General features: G+C 32.9%; 3 protein-coding genes across 10 annotated transcripts in view; 2 read left to right on the forward strand and 1 right to left on the reverse strand.

Annotated features, from left to right (window-relative positions):
• The window catches only part of LOC127807739 (phytochromobilin:ferredoxin oxidoreductase, chloroplastic), a 15,439-nt gene extending 13,890 nt beyond the window's left edge, over window positions 1-1,549 (reverse strand). For 3 of the 5 annotated variants that reach the window (XM_052345799.1, XM_052345805.1, XM_052345795.1), the window contains exon 1: window positions 1,208-1,549. In XM_052345799.1, the coding sequence (XP_052201759.1) occupies window positions 1,208-1,444 (237 nt within the window). In that variant the 5' untranslated portion in view covers window positions 1,445-1,549. The remainder of the gene's footprint in view (window positions 1-1,207) is intronic. The other 2 variants (XM_052345816.1, XM_052345812.1) reach the window with 1 other exon arrangement.
• Window positions 1,550-4,547: 2,998 nt separating this feature from the next.
• On the forward strand, window positions 4,548-5,257 carry LOC127810567 (pentatricopeptide repeat-containing protein At4g37170-like). Its single transcript, XM_052350143.1, has 2 exons — window positions 4,548-4,622; window positions 4,718-5,257. Exons 1-2 carry the CDS (start codon window positions 4,548-4,550, stop codon window positions 5,255-5,257), a joined length of 615 nt encoding a protein of 204 aa, XP_052206103.1.
• A 6,031-nt stretch (window positions 5,258-11,288) lies between these two features.
• LOC127798349 (protein CHROMATIN REMODELING 5) overlaps window positions 11,289-22,248 on the forward strand; it is a 54,377-nt gene continuing 43,417 nt past the window's right edge. The window contains exons 1-6 of one of the 4 annotated variants that reach the window (XM_052331868.1): window positions 11,289-11,688; window positions 12,365-13,221; window positions 13,372-13,439; window positions 15,999-16,442; window positions 19,752-19,976; window positions 20,138-20,221. In XM_052331868.1, coding sequence (XP_052187828.1) covers window positions 12,513-13,221; window positions 13,372-13,439; window positions 15,999-16,442; window positions 19,752-19,976; window positions 20,138-20,221 — 1,530 coding nt within the window. In that variant the 5' untranslated portion in view covers window positions 11,289-11,688; window positions 12,365-12,512. The remainder of the gene's footprint in view (window positions 11,689-12,364; window positions 13,222-13,371; window positions 13,440-15,998; window positions 16,443-19,751; window positions 19,977-20,137; window positions 20,222-22,248) is intronic. The other 3 variants (XM_052331885.1, XM_052331893.1, XM_052331876.1) reach the window with 3 other exon arrangements.

The following is a 22,248-nucleotide window of genomic DNA, read 5'->3' on the forward strand; positions in this document are numbered from 1 at the left end:
TTAGGTTTTCCCCAAACAAGGTTTTAATGAGCCCCCAAAGTATTCTCCTTATCTTTTGTAAATTCTTATAATTTTAATAAAATTAATTGGTTGATAACTTTTATTTTTTTTATTTAATTTGTATAAAGGGGCACACTTGAGAAAATTTGCCCTGGGTCTTAGAAAACCCAGAACCGGCTCTGGTTTGCTTATGAAATGTTCCCTAATCTTTTTCGAAATATCTATCAAACATTATCATTTTTGTGCAAGTCAAAACAGTACATTGAACCAAAATTTGATCCTTGACTACATGCAGCACACGGTCAAACATTCATATGCTGTTAGTGAAATTTCTTGATATGTATCCTCTAATGCTTCATCAAATAAAACTGTGAGCAAACATATCAATCATCTTTTATTTGCCTGCCTCTGTTGAGCTGAACTTTCATCATCGAATAAGGCAGAAACTAAAGGAACTTGTTACTCTTAGGGATTATAAGACAGTGCTTCATCACATACTCAAATGCATTAGTGTGCATCTTCGCAATGTTCTATAGAAACCTCCATCAACAAAAGTACTTGTTAAAAATATTGAAGTGTGAGGATGAACGGCTAATTAGGACTAAGCAGTTTTACATTCAATTGAATCGTAACTACAACTTTCTTCTTACTTTAATTTTTATTTATTTTCATTTGTTTCAAACAAGCCCTCAACTGCTTGAAAGAGTTTTTGGCAACATCGCCTCCCCCCACCCCCAAACAACAAAGAAGCCAAATTCACCCAACATTGTAGCAACCAATTCCAGAAAAAATGGAAAACAAATTAAGTTGTTAATAACCTTCAAATCTCAACATTGCCAAACTACTGCCAACGAACCAATATTAGATTAACAAAAAAAAATTAACAAAAAGAACACAAAAAGGAGGAAAATCCTTTAATCTTTTACCTCTCTTCCCTAATTGTCTGGTGTAGAACAAAAAAAATAGTCTGCTACAAAATCTATATTGTCTTAACATTAATGCACCAATATGTACATTGGAAACAAATTACTCAGTTTAAGAGGCCCGTGGTAGAAGCTCGCGAAATCTTTTGAGATATGCTGCTAAACCTAATGAGTGAAAATTAACTTGGAGCAAAGCAAGAGAGAAATGGAACAAATAAACACTGAACAAATTAGTCCAAACAAAACCCGAGCCAACAAAAAAAGTGTACTTCCAGGAGAAAAACCTGCACGGCGGAAGGAGATAACTGAGTACGGCGCCTGCTTTCATCCAACGCGAAGTCAATGAATTTCTGGTAGGAGAAGCCAGAGACCTCCGCTGAAGCTCTCATTTTCCATCTAATTCTGTTGCTTCTTCTATACGGGGATATGGTCCATAAACGACTGGTAGTGGTGCTGTGTGATACGGAGGGAGGCTTCGAGAGCGTTGAGAAAAACCTAAACGAAGAGGAAGAGCACTCCATTGCTTGACCAACGCAACAGCCTTGGCTTCAGCTCAAGCCTGAAGCAGAGACCTCTCGAATCTCAACCTATTACAACGAGAATCATCCTCGAAGCAGAACAGGAGGACATTGCCATGGATAATTACTTATTTTAGAAAAATTTGCAATATCATTTTATATAATTACAAGAATGATCTTTTAACAATTATTTTACCTTTTGTTCTTTTTCTTCTTTAACATTTTTTTTATCTTATTTAGCTTTAAAAAAAAATAAAAATAATGGTCGTTAGTCATCAACGACCATTGATGATTAACGATATTTGTTTGATTTAAGTTTACAATTAAAAATAAATAATATTTACCAATAGTTCAATTATAAATTTAGATGGTATTTGTTTGATCACAAACTCAAATTGAATATCATCGCAATTCTGAGTGCATCTCGAACCCATGTTCAAGATGTTTATTGAAATAAATAAAAATAACCCATCAAACCAACTATATTTTGTCTGATATGCATTTTAAGATTTTGAGTTATACTAGTTTAATGTACATTTTAAATTTATACGAGATAAGGAAAGAGACACGTTCATATATTATCGATGTCGTGTTATTATAGAGAACATACTATGAAATCCTCTAATTTCATTTTATCTCTTATTATATAAGTCTTTATCTATATGCAAGAGGCATTATAAATTACAAATTGAATAAGTTCAATTTGCAAATAATGTTTTTACAAATTAAAGGGCTTGATAACAATGAAAATGAAACATAATAGAAATTTCAATGATACTCATTGTATTTTTAAAATTTTAATAATAATTTTGACAAAAATTATCCTAAACTTAATGACTATGACATGTGATTTTAATTTTCATATTTTTTAATGGTGATTTGTGAAGACATTATTTTTTAAATAACAAAAAACAAACTTCCACTTTATTTTGTAATTTAGACTAAATTTTAATTTTAATAATCAGGGTATCTAATTTTTCATTTAATTATTATATTTCAATATTAATTGTTTAGATCACACAATTATGTTGTATAATTTTATCGATAAAATGATAAAAACTAACCACGTAAGGGGTTGAGAGTGTAATTTAAATATTCAATTGTGACGATAACTTTATTTTTTAATCAAAATAATATGTGTTTTACCACTATGTCAACCAAGTCACCTATCATATATAGTTTGTTACCTTAACACAACCTATAATTGAAACTAAATTAGTGTCTTATTTATGAAATTTATTTTTAATTCAAAATTTATATATTTGGAATAAAAAAATATAAATTTTAATCTCTAATCGTAGGAATTGATATAATCGAATTGAACATAACTAAACCAAATTACATCAAAATGAGTACAACTTGCGCATAAATTCCATAAACTTAAACAAATAAATTTGTATGTACATTTATATCCACAAAGCATTTCTTTTTTTTTTGTTCGATTTATCTCTTATTATATCAATAATATTTTAAAAAGTTTACTATTTATTTTTCTATCTATTTTTAAATTCATTGATTATACATAAAGTATAAATACCTATAGAAAATGGATAGATGTTTATATTTTTTTTATGATTTTATTCTAAATTTTGGTTTGATAAGAATCAACTAATTAATGGTTTGTTTCCAATTCCCATATTCAATTTCAATTATTTTCCCTTATTTTATTTTCCTATTAATTCAAATTATTTTAATTCAAAATTAAATTAGATTGCATTATTCAAACTATAACCTAACAAAACCCATATAGATAAAAACCCATGGTGAGAATGGGAGTTTGAAAATGATAAATGCTGCGTTCTATTTATTCTTTAATTTTAGTTTTAAGTTTTAAATTTATTTTTAGTTTTTTGTTTTGTTAGTCTATTTTTATAAATTTGAAAACATGTTATCTTTGTCATTTTGAAAAACTATTTCTCAAAACAAAAAATTAAAAAATGCGTAATCTTTGAAATTTTGAAGATAATTTTTAATGATATTTTATTTAATAAATTTAATTATTCAGTAAATTATAAATATTTAATGTTCATATATTATTAAAAAATATATATATTAAAGTTAATGAATTTTGTAATATTTGTTTCCATTATAATAATAAAATATAATAAATAAATAAATATATTTTGATTTTAAAGTTTATTTTGGATGAAAACACTTAACAACTTTTTGTTGTTTTTGAGTTTTTTTATATATAAATTTTAAATCTATTTTAAAAAATAACAAAGAGAACGCATTTTCATTTAAAAAATTAAAAATAACTTAAAATTAGTAAAAAAAAGCGGCCTAATTTTTTTTAACAATATGGCAAGTCTCTATAATTATTGAAAGTAGATGGGTGATTAGTGAAGCTTAAGCAAACATTTCTATCCAAAGCTATATATGTGTTTGTTGTGTGAGACTTTACCACATTGATTGCAAGCTTCACATACACACGTACAATAACGACAAAAATATCTTCATATGGTTGCTGTTCATTGTCTTTCTTGTCATCGTCTCGTCTCGCATTGATCGTGCTCTATATCTTTTTTGTTTGCGACAGAGAGAGAAGATATAACGATGGTCAACACAAGACTAAGCAACACGAGAAAATGTGACCACGAGGAAGACAGTCAGGGGTGGATGCATGCATAAGCAGCCTTGGGCTTCAGTGCTCACAATTAAAATAATTTTTTAATATTAAAATTATTTTTTAATATTAAAATAATATTTTTTAATACAAAAATTAATTTTTTAATGTCAAAAATAATAAATTTTACTTTAAAAAATTACAGCACACCTCAAAATTTATGATGTGTAATTTTATATCTCAAAAAAAAAATGTAGCCGCTTCCTCCATAAATTTCTAAATCCACCCCGGAAGACTCTGAGCGACGGCAACGAGAAGGGGGAGAAGAGAGGCATAGAGAAGATGACCAAAGATTTTCTCCTCGTCATATGAATTTATCGGGACCAATATTCCAGGAATGTATGCTGGAGTCGGTGACATAGTGGGCGCGAAGAAGGTGTTTGATGAAATGACGATTAGAGACTTAGTTACCTGCAATGCACGATTTCTTATTGTTCAAAGCTCGGGATTAGTAACGCGAGCGTCGCGTTGTTTCAGGAGATGCGCATTGAAGGAGTTCGGGCCGATGAGTATACTCATGCTGCGATTATGAATGAATTTGCTTCCCGCTCGCAAGTATTTAAAGCAATGCAAGTGCACTCATTGATATACGAGGTGGGATTTGTTGGGAGCGCTATATAGTGAACTGTTTGTTGAACTTGTATTTGAAGTGCGGTTTGGTTGGCTCGGCTTTGCTACTGTTGGAAGAGATGCATGACCCAGATATTGTTTCTTGGACGACAGTTATTTCTGGATTCTCAAATAATTGGTGTGTGAAGGAAGCCTTTTGGTCATTTAAAAAAATGCAGTTAGCCAATATCAAGCCAAATTCGTTCACTTTAGAGGTTGTGATCAGTGCTTGTGCCGATTCTAGTGCATTTCAAAAGGGTAAACAATTTCATGGCCATGTTATTGTGGGAAGTGCCATTGTACATATGTATTCAAAGTGTGGTGAGATGGAGGATGCACTCAGGGTATTTGAGAACATGCCTGAGAGAGACATTGCTTCTTGGAATGGAATTATATGTGGATTTGCCCAAAATGGTGAAGCCACGAAGGCACTCAAGCTGTATGATGAGTTGTTGCTATCTGAACCGTCTGTCATTGCCCCAAATGATGTCACGTTTATTGGCGTGCTTAACACATATAGTCACGGTGGATTGGTAAGAGAGGATATAATTACTTCACTGACACGATTAATAGATACATGATCAAGCCCAAAGTCGAGGATTGTACGTTTATGGTTGATCCGTTAGCACGAGCAGGTGTACTAGTAGAAGTGGAGGCTCTGATGCAAGCCATACCCTTTAGGCCTGCTGTTATAATGTGGACTGCAGTATTTGGAGCTTGCAAGTTACACCAGAATCTAGAAATGGTGAGGCGAATTGTGCGGCATCTTTACACCGACGAGCCATGGAACTCTTCAAACTATGTGCTACTTTCTAACTTGTATGCAGATATTCGTGGGTGGAGTGATGCAGTAGAAGCAAGTGGCGGGATGGATCACAAAGGAGTTCATAAGATTGCAGGATGTAGTCTGGTTGAGATCAGTAACTGCATGCACTTGTTTATGGCCGGTGACAAGCTGCATTCTTGCATTTCAACAGTTCGTGATGTTCTACAGAGACCGAATTTGCAGAAGGAAGACAGGTACAACAATGAATTGAGTTTTTTGCATTAGGTTGATTGGAGTAGATACTTTCTTCTTCTTTTCACCCAACTGATTAGGGTAGATACTTCTCATTAACCAATGTAAATTTGTTGCCCGTGTCCTTCATTTTTTTGAGAAATTTCTTCACAAATTTCAGCTTTGTTTGCAATTACTTATGTTCACCTAATCCTCATTCTGTGATTTTTCTAGCCTGGTTATTTTTATTTTAGTACTAGACTAGATTATCTGTATGAGATAAGTTGTTTCTCTGCTAATGAGACAAAAAAATACTATTTATGTGGAAAATTATAAACTAGCATTTAAATTGATTCTCTTTGCTCTTTTTTTTTTGACTGGTTCATTTGAATACATGGCAATCAGTTTCTAAGATTTTATGAATAATTTTCATTATTTGACATTCCTTTGAGAAACGAAATCTATTTATGGGGTCTCTTTAGTGAAACTGTTGCTTAATAATTTTAACTTTTTAAATATGTTTATATTACAGTAAATAAAATTATTATCAACATTACACCATATATCTTATCCCCCAAAAAGCAAAAGATTACACAACAAATATCTAATAATCATTGATATTTTTTTGTTTTAATAGTTATTACAGGTTATATCATGGGGTGATATGTATGATTTATAATAAAGACCTTACTACATTGACTGAGAGGATCACATTCAGCTTCACATACACACACAATGACGAAAATACCCCTCACCCTTAGCTGCCTCTTCTCTACTCTCTCTTCTCCCATTTCCATGGTTGTCGCCACCCCGCCTCACATTGCACCAACCGTCTCTGCATCCTCCCTATTTGCAGCAGAGAGGGAAGATGTAGCGGCGATCAGCGCAAGACGAGACGGCTCAAGACAACACAGCGATAAAGTGAGACAACAATGAGGAAGACAATGAGCGACAGCCATGGGAAGGGGAGAAAAGAGAGCATATAAGGGTATTTTCGTAATTTGATTGTCAAAATAATACATTCAATCATCCTCTCGACCGTATAGTTGGGCAATATAGTATTTTCCTTATAATAAACCCATTTTGGTGACAAGGTGCACAAACTTGGTACCTTGTATCAAATGTAGACTATCCTAGGCTAGGTTAGACTGTAAAGAGTTGAGTCTGCACACAGATTTTTGTATATTTATTTGGTGTATGTGATTTGTGAATTATTGCACATATTTGATGATTTACCAATGCACAGCTAAAAAGTAAAAAGTAATACATGTGAGTCCTTGTTCATCGAATGCTCTTTTTCTTATTATGCTCGTTGGTGGGGCAATTGTGGTGGCTTATTTTTATGTTGTTTTAAGGTTTTTTAGGTGCGGGACAACTGATAAAATTGTTTTTTTTTTTTTTTTTGTGATTAAAAAGTCGCAATTCAAATTGGGAAAAATGAGAGTATAATTATATGCAAATATTACATTTCTTGACTTCTGTGAAATTAAATCTTATGCACTGCAAATGTACTTTTTAACATTATTTAGATGACGCTGAAGGAACCTTTTTTACTGTTGTGGTCAGAGGAGAATTCCTCTCTTTGTTTGTCTTCTTTACTTAATTCAGGCAAAAATTATATTGTTGATAGTCGTTGTCTTGTATAGTTGTAAGGCAATTTGACCCAGTTTCAGCTTTTAATATTTTGTACTCAGTTTATATTTTTTTGGGGCTCAATTTGTCTTTTGCTAATTAGGGTTGAATAACATTTCGGTTAAATTAAGATAATCGAACCAAATCGATCGAAATTATCGGTTCAATCTATAGGTAGTTTGATTTGATTTTCAAATTTTCAAATTTTGATTATTTTGATTTTATTTAATTTTTATATTAAAAATATATATATATTAAATAACCAAACATATTAAAATGTTAAAAAGTTACATTATGTATTTTATTATTTCAAGTTTTTTTAATTTTTTCAATTGGTTCAGTTTTTGCAATAATCAAGCTATAATGAAATTGAAAATGAAAATGAAAATTTCTGTAATTGTGCTACGCAAGAGGGCCTGTTACTGTTAGTGCAATTGATCCTTTTGAAGATAGTGGTGTTATTTAAAAGGAAAATGGGTATGCAACACGTCATGCTATGTTAGGCCATGGGCAAATAAGTCATTTGATTCCAATTACATCCAGCGGACATCAGCGCGTCACGAGGGCGTTCTAGTCATTTCGCAAAACTTATCCAGCCACGGACTCCTGATTAGCCAAACAAAAAGTGTTTGGCAAGTATAAAAAAGGCTTTTTTATTTTTTTTTATTCTTAAAAGTTAATTTTAGAGGGCTAATATTCATTCTTACAAATATTTTAAAATATAAAATAAAATCAAGAATATTGATGTTGCATGACAACTAGAACTATTACCACCACACGTTGAATTTTTACATACACGAATTTGTATTACTCGATAAATGTTCGAATGAATATGTTAATATTTGATATTTAAGAAATGAGTAAAAAGATAAAATAACGAATTGGTTCATGTTATAACTCTTACGTTTTGGAGAAATCAATATTTATATAATTTAATATGAGATGGTCTAATCATAATTGTTGTTGAAATCTTCTATAATGTGATCTATAAATATGGTTGTCAATGATAACAATATTGAAAATTATTCTTTTAATAACTTGATAAATTGCGGCATGTGATACTCTTCCTTTGATAAGTGTCATTTCCTGTATTTAGATTTGTATGTAAAAAAATTAAGAACCCCTTATCAAATGGCGGTATGTGACACTCTCCTTTTAACAAACATCATTTATTACATTTAGATTGATATATGAAGAGATTAAGAATTCCTTTATCAAATAGCGACACATGATACTATTCATTCGATAAATGTCATTTATTATCTTTAGATTGCTATGTGAATATATTGAAATTTTTTTATTAAATATTAATTTGATAACTGCTTAAATTAGTTGCATTGATAAAAAATTTATTTCACAATCAAAATAATAATAAACTACTAAAAGGTATAACACTTTCATTGGGATTTTAAATGTAAATTAAACTTTATTATAAAATAAAAAAGTTTATGAATTTTAGTGCAATGTTATTTTAGATTGCATAACTATAATTTGATGTTGTGTTAAGTAAAATAATACTCCCATTCAGGACCGGCCCTACCTTTAAGTCATATATGCCATGGCATTAGGCCCCCAAAATTATAAGGCCTCAGATTTTAAAAATTTATAATATTTATGTATGTATGTATTTTAATAATTAATATTTTATTAAAAAAATTAAATACAAAATATTATAAAAAAAAATTAACTTCCATTCATCATTTTCCAATTTTTAATTGTTGCTGCGGTATTCCCAAATTCCAATATCCCATAAAATCCACTTTCCCTTCCCAAATATCTCATGAATATATAGTTTTTTGCTGACACTTATTTTATTAGAGTTTCAAGAAAAATTAATTTTATTTTTTTATTTATTATTGTAAGTTGTTTGATTTTTTTATTTTATATATGAGACATTATATTTTAGTTGAAAATTTATTATCATTAAAAGATTATTATATTTTATAGTTGATTCAATTTTATTTTTTTTATTTAATAAAATAATAAAATATTTATATAAAAAATGTATTATTTATTTTTTTATAAAAAATTAATACTCGAATGCCTCAAAAAATCATTTCGCCTAAGGCCCCCAACTCTATTGGGCCGGTTTTGCTCCGATTCTATTATCTAATTAATTTATAAGGAGATTTATGTAATTTAAAAATTACATCTCATTCTTATGTATATTTTTTATTTCAATTATGTCCGGCCGACATTAGTGCGTCACGAGGGCGTTCTAGTCATTTTGCAAAACTTATCCAGCCATGGTCCGTAATTAGCAAAAAAACCTTCATTTTTTTTGCAAGTATAAAAAAGGTTTTTTAATTTTTTTATTCTTCAAAATTAAGGTTGGAGGACTAATATTCATCCTTAAAAATCTTTAGGAGTATAAAATAAAATAAAGAATATTGATGTTGTACAATATTCGTGACTCTTGACACCACCACAAGTTGAATTATTACGAACACAAAACTTTTATTACTTAATAAATGTTCAAACGATTATGTTAATATTCGGTATTTGAAAAATAAGTAAAAAGACAAAATAACAAATGAACTTGTGTCGTAACTCTCTTAGATTTTAGAGAAATCAATACTTATATAATCCAATATAAGATGATCTAATCATGATTGTTGTTGAAATATTTATAACGTGATCTATAAGTATGATTGTCAATGATAACAATATTGAAGACTATTCTTTTAATAACCTGATAAATGATGGCACGTGGCATTCTTTATTCGATAAATGCCGTTTCTTACTTTTAGATTGGTATGAGAAAAAATTAAGAACCTCTTATCAAATGGTGGCACGTGACATTCTCCTTTCGACAAATGTCATTACTTACATTTAGATTGGTATGTGAAGAGATTGCAAATCCCTTTATCAAATAGTGACACATGACATTGTTCATCCGATAAATGCCATTTATTATCTTTAGATTGTTATGTGAATATATTAAGAATTTTTTTATTAAATATTAATTTGATGGCTGCTCAAATTAGTGGAACCTTGTTAAATCTCATAGTTCACAATAAAAATAATAATAAGCCACTAAAAGATATAACACTTTCATTGGGTTTTTAAAATTAAATTAAATTTACCATAAAATAAAAAAGTTTTTTAACTGTAGCGTAGTGCTATTTTGGGTTCCATAATTATAATTTGATATTGTGTTAAGTAAAATGATATTGTTAAAAATTTATTTTAATATTTTAAATAAAAAGTAATTTATATACGTGACACACTGTGTAAGTAGAAGTAAGAAATGGGAGTAAAAATATAATAATATAATATATCTGATTTTATGAAATTAAAAAGTTTTCAATCTATTTTGTGATGAAAGCTTTTTTTTTTTTTTCATTCCAATAAAATGGCTATTCATAAGAAACAAGTCGTTATATTTATTTGTAATAAATAAATAATTTTGTATAAATAATATTTTATAATAATCTTATCAAAATATCTAGTAAAATAATGCTAAAATTATGATTTTAACGAGTATGATTTTATAATTTTTAAGACTATTAATATTACAAACATAAAAAAAAATTTGGGAGAAGAAGATTATAAAAAATCATAGGAAGAGGAGAAATTCTCTCTCTATATATATATTGGAATTATAATTTTGAGTTTGAAGATAAATCAAAATTTAATTATTATATATATATTTTTGATTTTAAGTACAAAAATTATTTAAAATGGTTGATAATTTGAAATAAATTATTATGAAAATTATTTTTAAAGGGTGCACTTCGACTTTACCCTTGCATATCCGAAAAGTGCACTCGGAGAGGTGCAATGAAGGCAAAGCCCAGTGCCCACCCCGTTCATCGGGCCGGGCCACCTACCCCGAACCATCAAGGAACCCAGCTTCGGGCTTGAAAACGGCGTCGTCTAACCGGGGCGTTAAACATTGAATTGGAGGGCGAGAAGCAATGTATCTAAACACGTCTATCCCCAATCCAAATTATAATCTCCCAAAAATCCCCTGTTTTCCTCTGATAACAAACACCCCGCCCCTCCCTCCCCCTCTCTCTCGCTGTAGAAAAAAAAACCCCTCACTTTCTCTCTCTACATTCTCTCTCTCTTCTGGACATCATCGACCGGTGAATCCAGTGACGTCGGCGTTATCCACCGTCATCGGCAGTTAACCTCGCCCTCCGGCGCAGATTACTCTGCGGCGCCCTCGACACACACACACACCCCCTCCGAAATCCCGTTTAAATCCCCTGAACCAGAAAACGTTAATTTTTTGTTGATTTTTCCCCCTGTTTCTCCTACGGCGCGTTTGTTCCGGCGTCGCCTCGCCGTTCGGCTCCCGGCGCTATTGCGCAGGTGCACGCTCCCTCGTCCTTTTCAGTTGTAACCTAATTCTTGTCACTTTCTTCTTATTGGAAGGTGAGTTTTCGCGCTGTATCATCAGCTTCTCTGCTTCGATCGATTGTCCCGTTTTGCTGCGAAATACTGCCAATTTAGCGTCTCTGATTGTAGATTTAGCCTCTTTTAGTGGTCTAGGGCTTGCAATACGGAAGCCTTGGGAGGTTTTCATAGTAATTTCGTTAGATTCTGTTAGTCAAGTGGCCGATCCATTGTTTTCACTGTCGAATTTATTTGCTGTGACGTTTTTAAATTTGTCAATTCTCTGGATCGGATTTCGTCAAGTCCTTGATCGTTCGGGCTTGCAATTCGTTTTTCTAGAGCCGAGTGCTCAAACCGTGTTCTGCTTTTGATACAAATGTTCTGCTTATGTCTTTCACTTAGTTTGAACTACTGCGGGCACTCGCTTCTGTTGATTATGTTCCATTTAGGGCTTGAGTCAATCTGAATTTCTCCGTATTGTGCAAAATTTTGCTTAATCTGAATTGAATTTCAAGTTTCACTTGGAGCTATGCAGTGTGGGTCACGAATGCTTAAAATTTTGAACTTCAGTTTGGTTTATTTAATAGCTAAGCTTGTTTATGTGAAGTTTCTGCTTATTCTGATGGTGGCTAATTTCTACTTTGAACATATAACTTGGATGATGGTGATGAGGTTTTACTAACTCAATTTTATGTTTTGCATGCTCGTTGCTCAGATCTTCTAGAGAGAGTTTAGGTGATATATCGCAAAGGAGTTAATATTCTCTCCTGCATTCAGTTGTCAGTTATTGCTTTCCATTTCAAGAACTTGCCTCCTAAAGAGAACAGGAAGTAAGTCTAGTTAAACTTCATGTAAAAGAAACAATGGCTTTTTATAGGAACTACTCGAGTGGAACGGTTTCACAGAGTTTCTTGGATGAGAAAGGACACGGACAGACAATAGAGAGAATGCACGGAATGGTAGGGAATGAAGATGTAGAAGGTACTTCTAGTGATAAAGATTCAGAAATCAAGATGGATGGTCATTATAGAAGTGATGGTGAGCCTGATGATTCTAGTAGGCCTCAAGGTTCTGCTGCTGCAGGGAATGATAGAACATCAAATTTACAGCCATCTGGAAGGAGAATGGCTCAGAGTGTAAAATGGGGTTCAACCTTTTGGAAGGACTGTCAACCTATGGAGCCTCGCGCTGGCTCAGAATCTGGACACGAGTCAAAAAGTGGGTCCGAATTTAAAAATGAGGAAGGATTTGAAGAAGATTCGTCAGATGGCCAAGAAGAGAGGTTAGGTTTAGAAGATGATGGTGGTCAGAAGGAAGGAGAGAAGGTTCACAGGGGTGATGTCCCTGCTGAAGAGATGTTGTCTGATGATTATTATGAGCAGGATGGAGATGATCAGAATGATTCTTTGCATTATGGAACACTAAACCATTCTAGTGGTTTTAGTTCAAAGGTTCATTCACGATCTGTTGCAGCAAACAATAATGTGGCTCGGTATTCAAAGGAGCCAAATGGGGAACAATATGATGATGATGATGATGCTGATTATGAAGATGATGATGATGAGGATGATGGTAATTCTTTTTGATATTACATTTTTCTTATATTAGATGGTAATTCCGGTGTACGAGTATTGTTTTATGAATCATTATTGGAAGATAAAAATCCTTCTAATACATGCTACTTCATTTTGTTGATATTGATGTTGTTTTGCTGTTGTGCAGAAGATGATCCGGATGATGCTGACTTTGATCCTGACTATGGTGCCAGGAGAAGCTGCAAGGGAAACAAGGTTATCACATCTCACTTTCCTGATTCATGCATGTATTTTGTTAGTTTGCCAAGGTTGTGTTCTGTACTCGTGCTTGATTTTTACTATCACATGAAACATGTGAATTAGTGGGATTGGTACTTTTCTTATTTTTCTACTAAGTAGTACTTTTCTTATTAATGCATTCATTTTTCTTACTGTTAAGTCTTAGGCTTCGTAATGGCGTATTTTGCAGATGAAACTGATTCTATTTGATGGCAGCCTCTTGTTCCCATTTTTCAATTGGTGTCTTTGCATCTGTTTTAGATGGAATTGTAGACTCCTCTATTCCCCTTGTCCAGTGGATATGATATAGGACAGGTTATGTGGTTTATCCAAGATTGATAGAAACACCTGTAAGGTGAGTGGATGAAAGGGGAGAAATTGTAGCAAGATGAGAGGATGACCAGAGAAAACATAGTGGTAAACGGTTAAGGCATGAAGTAGGTTTATAATGGCCATGCAGAGGATATGACCACGGATAGAGATGGTTGGAGGTTTAGAATCCTTGTAGTCGACCACCCCTAGTATCATTAAGGCTTGTGATTGTTGTTGTTATTGTTTGTGTGATTTTGCCAATCCCCATACCAAAATTAGGCTTGTGGCTTCTATAATTTTTTGATGATGTTTGAACAAAAGAAGCTTTATTTGAATATATGGGAAAATGTCAAGCTTACATATGTAGGGGAACTAAAATGTTATTTTTTTTTCTAGATTCCTTTTGATCTCAAATGAGATTCCTAAATAATAATTTATTTATTGTTTTAGAATATTTTGGTGATGCACCTTGTATGTACATTCCCTGTGTGTCTATGTATCATACCTGGCTTTTGAGTAGAATCTTTAAATATCATGAGATCAATGGTTTATGAAGTTCAGTGAATTCCATTCTGACTAATCAATCTTTTTTCAACATTTTTGGGATATTATATTTTGATGGTTTTGCAATTATTCTTGAATCTCTAACTATAAAGCTTTTATTAGTAATAGAAAAAAAGAAAAAGGTTGGGCACATGGACACATCCCTGAACTCAATTTACATACTTGAGTCTGTGTAATGTAGCCGTTATATTTCCTCTGCATTATGTATCATTATGAACTGTTGTAGTGAAGTGTTTCCTTGTAAAATATGTGGAAATCTACAGAGACTTTTACAAGAAGACATGATTTATGATTTTTATATCCAAGCATCATAAAAGATTAATAAAAACATGTCAAGCCTTAATCCCACTATGTGGGGTCGGTTACATGAATTTTAGCTTGCTAGTCATTTTGGATGGTATATTTATGGGTGGGTTCCAATTACTTTGTCATAGTTTATATATATATATATATATATTGCAAGCCTTTGGATGGTATGATCTGATGGTCATCCTCTTTTAGTTTTAGGAGGAAGCTCATGTTTGGAAAACTTTTTGCATCATGAGTGATGTTTTGAACTATTGGCTTGTGATAATGGTGGTGGACAGGACATTTGGGCGTAAAAGGAACTTGACGTGGGCGGTCATTTTAGTGCCTGTATTGTATTAATAAATGTGAAGTTGCTAACAATGACAGTATTTATATGGTTGCTACAGAATTTTGGTCCTGGTAGCAAACAAAATGGCATTTAGGATTTATTTGGTTGAGTGACGAGGTGATGTGGCAATGTTGTATTGTACCATAGTTTTCAAGGATGCAAGGTGTGTCTCACACTGAGGTGCAAGGCGCATGCCTTTTGCTCCTATTTATTTATTTATTCTTGATGGACTTGTTAATCAGTATTACCTGAAAAAAATTAAAAGAAATTTGAGAAAACAATTGGACACCCCATTCTTTAGTTAAATACTGTTGGTTTTTTGTTAGTTACAATTTTGAGTTTGCATTTACTTCTTTATAGGTATATATTGAAAATAATGATGTATAGGTATTTTTATACAGATTTTTTAAATCTGCACCTCGCATCCAAAGAGCTTGTGCCTAGGGTCCAAGTTCTCTCACTCCTTAGTGCGCATTGAGCCTTTGATAACTATGACTTGTACTTCAGGGTTTTGGTGGTGAATAATATATCTTCGTTTTGAGACATGGCAGGGGTGGATTGATCATGGGTTATATATTTTATTAAGATTTTGTTGTTTTCTTCGAGGCTGATTGATCAGATTCAAAAGGGAAAAAAGGGCTGTGTAATCATATTGGGGAAACAAACTTTGTTATGTTTCAGTTCCATGGAATTTCATATGTTCTTTCACTGCTTACTCTTGCCTCTTTGCTGTGAAAATGTATGCTCTGATTGAAGTTTGAAAGGATAGATTACATTTTTGGTGGTGTCTACATGGCAATCCAAGTTGAACAGGAAACAGTTTTGCGTTTTTTGTTATTATCTTTTTTGAGTGTTGATATAAGTATTCTGTACAGATACTGTTTGAATTCTGTTAGTTCTCATTATGAGTTTGACAACATGTGCTTTATGACTACTATGAGTTTGATTTGGATTATTGAAAATGAAAAAAAAAGAAAGCACAACTTTAACTTAAGCCAATAAATTATCCATACTTTTGGCAGCAGGATGAAGACTGGGATGTAGAAGATTTTGAAGAGGATAACAGCTATGGTGATCATGATGATGATTTGGGTATATCAGATGAAGATGATGCTTATTATAAGAAACCCAGGGGCAAGCAACGAGGTAGGGGTGGACGTAGTGTGAAACCTAGTGGAGAGTTCAAATCATTTTCTTTGTCAAGTCGACGAAAGAAAGGAGGTAAGGCATCATTTGAAGAGGAAGATTCATCAACAAAAGACTTGGAGAATGATAGTGATGAGGATATCAGAAGTATGACTAGGAGAGGTGCTCATCTTCGACAAAAAGTTGGCGGTCGTGCTGCTTCTTCAAGTAGCAAAAGCAATGAAGTAAGAACTTCTAGTCGGTCAGTGCGAAAAGTGTCATATGCTGAAAGTGAAGAAAGTGAAGAACTTGATGAAGGCAAAAAAAGAAAGAGCCAGAAGGTATAGTATCTCTACTGAATCTACTTGTTCGATTTGCACATGTTCACTATTTCTCGTGTTTGTTTAACTTTTATAGGCAAGTTTGTTTAGAAGTCTTTGCCGATGTGGTTTTTAGTGGTTTTGAGGAACTGTGTTAGATGAAGCCAGACTTGAGACCTCTGAGAAGAATTTTTAATCTTTGGTTTTTTTTCATGTTATGAACTATTTGCAGTTGAACATGTATTTTTAATCTTTGTTGAACCCATCAATTACGTTGTAGGATATTTATTTTTGGGTTTTTAAATGTAAATTTATCACGTAGATTTTTTCTCTGGGATGCTCAGAGCAGAAAGATTTGATAATAATTTGGTCAATCACATATCGACGTCATAATTGAGATATATCGTGTTGATGATATTTAGTCTCCATTATGATCTTGGTGTATCAACAATTTTCTTTGGATCTTATTTATGTATCTTTTGTTTTATTTGAGATGTGATACTCTAGGGTTTTAATAAATTATTTTTGTCCGAGAATTAAATATCGCTGAATCCAATAATGGGTTCCAATTAATGGCTGAGATGCTTTATCCTATATTTAGTTGTTTTCTATCAGCTGTTATATCCAATTTTGGGCTGGTTAATGTGATATCATCTGTTTTCTATTTGTAATTTGTTTGTATGTGCATATTTAAATATAATTTCTTGCACTATTTTTGACATTGCCCTTATCTTCCAACATTTTATTTGAGAGTATGATATCTCTGCCAATATATTCACCTGATATGTTGATTGTTTGTTATATTTACTCTTTCTACCAATATATTGTGGTGCCAATATTTTTAAAATCATGGGCATGGGTATGGAGATTTCTTCCCTAGTGGCTGTTATAGCTGGAACTGAGTATGATGACTCCTCATTGCACAACAATAACAACATACCAAGCCTTTATCCCACTGTGAGATAAACACGCCATGACATATGAAAGTAAAATGCCTAGTTTGTTCAGCTAAGTGTGTAAAATTATATGAGATCTGTGTGATTGATTGTAGAGAAGTGAACTTATTTTTGTGGACTGAAATCTGAAAATGGGACTAAATTTTGTTTGAATAAAACTGCAAATATATTCATCTTTCATTTTTATCACTTATATTTTGTGCTTTGTACTATAGTTGCATGCATGTTAAAGCATGAAGTTAAAAAATTTGATGGATGACTGGAAGTGCTGTTTTCTGTTGCCTATTTCTCGATGGTGCAGATGGAGTTTGATTCCCAATAATATGTTTTATATGATGTCAAGATGGTAATGTAGATAAGTAGAAAACTAGGAAAAAGTATTGAGGAAAATGGAGGCAATGTAAAAGGCAATTATTCTCTGAAAGGATTTATTGAATCTGCTAATAATCTTTGCAGAGAATTTACTAATGAAAAATAATCCAGTTGTATTATATTTGCAAAGACAGGTGCCTTTGGTTTGAAAAATAAATTTAGAATTGCAGTCTCCTGCAGGGGGATAGGGGTGTTATTTCTTTCTGGGGGTACTATGTGTGGTACATGGACCCTTTTCTAATTTTATGAAGAATCTGTGTTGATACTTGAATAAGAGTACAAGATATGCGCCCAATGTGCTTATTTTTACATTACTAAATAAGTTATTAATGTACTTCATTGTGAAACTCGCTGCAATTTTCCATCATATGAAATAAGGAAGTGCTTAACTAATAGGAACTCCTGATGGGTACATACACATCCTGTTGTCCTGGATCTGTATTTGAGCCTATGTAACAAAGGGTGCTATGTAGTTTAATACCTCATTTTCTAGATTTTCAAACTCATTGATTACTATGATTTGTTGAAGAGTTTCAATTTTCAGAGACCTACAACATGCTATATTTTTTCACCCATCAAATGACTATAGTGACATGATATTGAAGTTGCAAATTCAGATATAAAAGTGCCCTGAGAATCTCTCCCAATAGAGTGTGGCAATGACCTCAAGGAAAAAACTGTTAGATGTCCCTAATGACTGCTATGAATTACCTATCACATGGTCCCAACCTAATTGATACCTTAAGGTTCCTTGATAAATCCATGCTTTTTTGACCTATGTTACCCAGATGCCAACCATCAAATTCATGGTCTTTGCTCAGATTTCTTCTTCTGCTGGAGTCTTGTGATATCTCATCAAGGTTTTGATTTTTTATTGGAAATATTACTGCAATTGACTCACAAGCATTTCTCACATTGCTTAAAACCATTGCACCCTTTTTCCTTTTGTCTTTCTTTCAAGTAAGTGGTCCAATTGTAAGCCTTTTTTATTTTATTTTATTATTATTATTTTTTTTTGGGGGGGTGCTGTTTGAGAGAGAGAGAGGTGCTATTTTCTGTATTTCCTGAGGTAATGACATATTATCCTATGAGGTCAGTCTTTCATGCCTACTTCAAAATGGGAGCATCTGTGCTGTTGGGTGATTATAATTGAATTTTTTCTGGTTGGGTAGTTTGAAGGGTTTGCAATTAGTCAGAAATGGTAGGGTGAAGAATATTGTATAAAAGAAATTTCTTTTTGGGTGGGGTGGAGGCAAGATAATCTGCCATTGCTAGTAGGTTTTCTGTGCAATATAATCTCGTATGTTCTTTAAGGTGCAAAATTATGTATATGCTAGCCAAATTGGTTGGAAAAAAAGAACCAAAGTCCTGCTTCTGTTGTGGAACTGCATATTTTATTGGTTCAAGAACTAGTGAATAAGTCTCTCTACATGTTTGCACTTCGAAGTTCCTGCTCTCTGGAAGACTCTTGTAGGCAACTGTGCTTCACCTTTTTATGTCCATGTCAGTTTCTTGATGCCCATGTTACCAAAAGATGTTATTACCTAGTGATTATTGTGTGAGAAGACATGCTGCTGGAGATGATTGATTTTCTGATGAGTAGTCAGACATGATACCTTATGTTCCAATACTTCAGCTTCTGCAATCAACATATTGGAATAAATTGTTAGTTTCTTGTATTTTTTTTTTGGGTTGGTATTCTCAGACTATGCAAACTTTTTTTTTAATATGTTCACTTTTTTCTTGTGGGGTCCATCTCTTACTGTTACTTCTCAGTTATTTTGACTTTTTAAAAAATAAATTTGTGTTTCCCAAAATAACTTTTATTCATATAGTTATTTACAAGTCTCTTCTTTTAACACAACTTTTCTGTTTCTCCCCCCCCCCAAAAAAAAAAAAAAAACAAACGATATATCCATATGGTTTTGTTGTGAAAAAACAAGTTTTTAACTTCTTTTGAACTACACTTCTTATTAAATAGCTATTTTATTTATTATATAAGGAGGAGAATGAAGAGGAAGATGGTGACTCTATCGAAAAGGTGTTGTGGCATCAGCCAAAGGGCACAGCTGAAGAAGCTATGAGGAATCACAAGTCCACTGAACCTGTCTTATTAAATCACTTGTTTGACTCTGAACCAGATTGGAATGAGATGGAATTTTTAATAAAATGGAAAGGCCAGTCACATCTCCATTGTCAATGGAAGCCGATCTCTGCGCTACAAAATGTAAGGCGTCCATCTATATTTTCATACTTTTCAGCCTTTTCTCTAATTATTGTCATTGATAATTTTTGTAACACATCATTCTGGACTGGAACTAATTGCTTATTTTCTTTCATTTGTTAACTGGAATGTGTCACGTTTCATTTTCTTTTGTGGATCTGCAGCTTAGTGGTTTTAAGAAGGTAATAAATTATACAAAAAAAGTGATGGATGAAATAAGGTATCGGAAGACAGTCTCACGTGAAGAGGTAACTTCAGCTATTAACTCTGTCTTTATCACTTTAAAACCTTGAGGTTCTTGTACTTAAAAGGACCAGTGAATCTTTTCCATATGAATGTTGATGTTATTGGTTTCATTTATAGGTGCACTTGTAGTTACCTTGTTTCAGACTCCTCATTTTTCCCCTGTGATGATGATGTGAATTTTTCTTTTTGCACAGATTTGTCTGTATATATATTTTTTCTGCAATTTTTTTCTCTCAAATATTGGAATGGACATACCTGAAAATGATGTGTAATATACTAGCCTTTGACGTAATGCCATATACTTAGCACTGACCATAAGAAGTCAAAAGTTTTGTGTTTCTTGTACTTATTCTTGTGAAAGCTGCATGGTTAACCCCTACAAGGAAGTCAAGCTGGTCCATTGCATAACAGAATTGAGAAGTGCATGCATAGTACCTGGTGCACTGAATAAAACAAGATTTCAAAGAAAATACACTCTTTATGTGATATATTAAGGTAAATGTTTAAAAACAATATATAATATTTTAAGATAAATTATAAGTATCCAATAGTAACTGGCTGCCAGTACAGTATGTGAACTTCTTGGAAATGTCTCTGTTTTTTTGGCTTGTATCTCTCTCTCTCTCTCTCTCTCTCTCACACACACACACACACACACACGGGGACATGTGCACACAAGGACACACACATGTGCACTTATCATTTCAATGCAAGTCCATGGACAGAGAAATGTGAATTAGAAGCAGTGATGTGATTGGCCTATGGACACTTGTTATGGTTGTTAGAGCAGTGAGGTTGGTGATGTGATGAGCTAAAGAGTACACTGGCATCTGGTACTAGGGCAGTGCTGATGTGTTATGTGATTGTGTGGGCTTCTAACGGAGGATTAATGTGCTGACATTAAATAATCTAAGTGTAGGTTTGCATTCCGTAGTGATTGGTTGTGGCATTCAGCCATTTGAAGAGGGTGAAAATGGAGCTACAAATTCATGTAACTTATATAATGTGAATAATGTAAATTAATATGCTTCATTAATCCATTGTCTTCTGGTGAAAGTGTTGCTTTATAAACATGAGTGACTCTAAATGTATTTTACTATTTAAAAGCCATGCATGCAGTCAGTTGCATAAAATTGTTTTCTATTTTCTGTTTTTGTTTTCTGTTTCATTTTCTATTCTCATTTTCTGTTAAAAACATGTTTAGTTGTTGAAAATGAAAAATATTTTCAGTGAGCTTATACAGATTAAGTGGCATAACAATGCAATTACAGCATAAAACAGCAAACATTCACCTAATCTAAGAGCAAATTCTGGTCTTCTAAGATTAAATCCTAGCTTTATCCCTGTCTTTTACTTTTAATTTGCGGAACAATGGCACACAATTCTCATACTACAAGCCAACATACATAAATACATTCCAAATACACCATTACATTTACACACCTACGAGGATCAAAAGTTGAGCCCACAGGAGAGAAAACAGACAGTGCCCAGTTGACATTGTTGCTATCAACCGTGGAAAATAAAATTGAACAGCAATCAGAGCTGGTCATGATGCTTGCGGGGCATTTGAGTGTTCCTCTATCCTGTCCAGGGCTTCACTCGCATCCTTTGCAATATATATTAGGTTGAGCAAGTCATCGTCTAGCAGAAGAGAGGCTGCCTTTGTGATGTCATTCTCACCCTTGCTCAACGAGGCCATGGTTCTCAGCCTCTTCTAGGAAGCAGAGAAGCGGAATGCTTGAGGCCTGATCATGGAAGAAGAAAAACAGGTTCGGGAAGCAACATTGAGGATGAAGAGGAAGAGAGAGGTAGTGGCCTTCATGGTGGTGCTGTTTGTCGGGGAGAGGTTGTAAAGGTGTGGTGACAAGTGAGACAAAGAGAGCCTAAGTTTGGAGTCATTCCTCTTCCTCTCTGTCTGTGATTCCTAATTTTTAGAAAAATTGAAATTTCAATATTAAATGAATTTAGAAAATGATTTTCTGGTAAAAGAGTTTTTGTTTTCCTCAAACTAAACTGATTTTGTAAT

Source organism: Diospyros lotus, chromosome 1 (genome assembly GCF_014633365.1).
Source record: "Diospyros lotus cultivar Yz01 chromosome 1, ASM1463336v1, whole genome shotgun sequence".
NCBI classification, from domain to species: Eukaryota; Viridiplantae; Streptophyta; class Magnoliopsida; order Ericales; family Ebenaceae; genus Diospyros; species Diospyros lotus.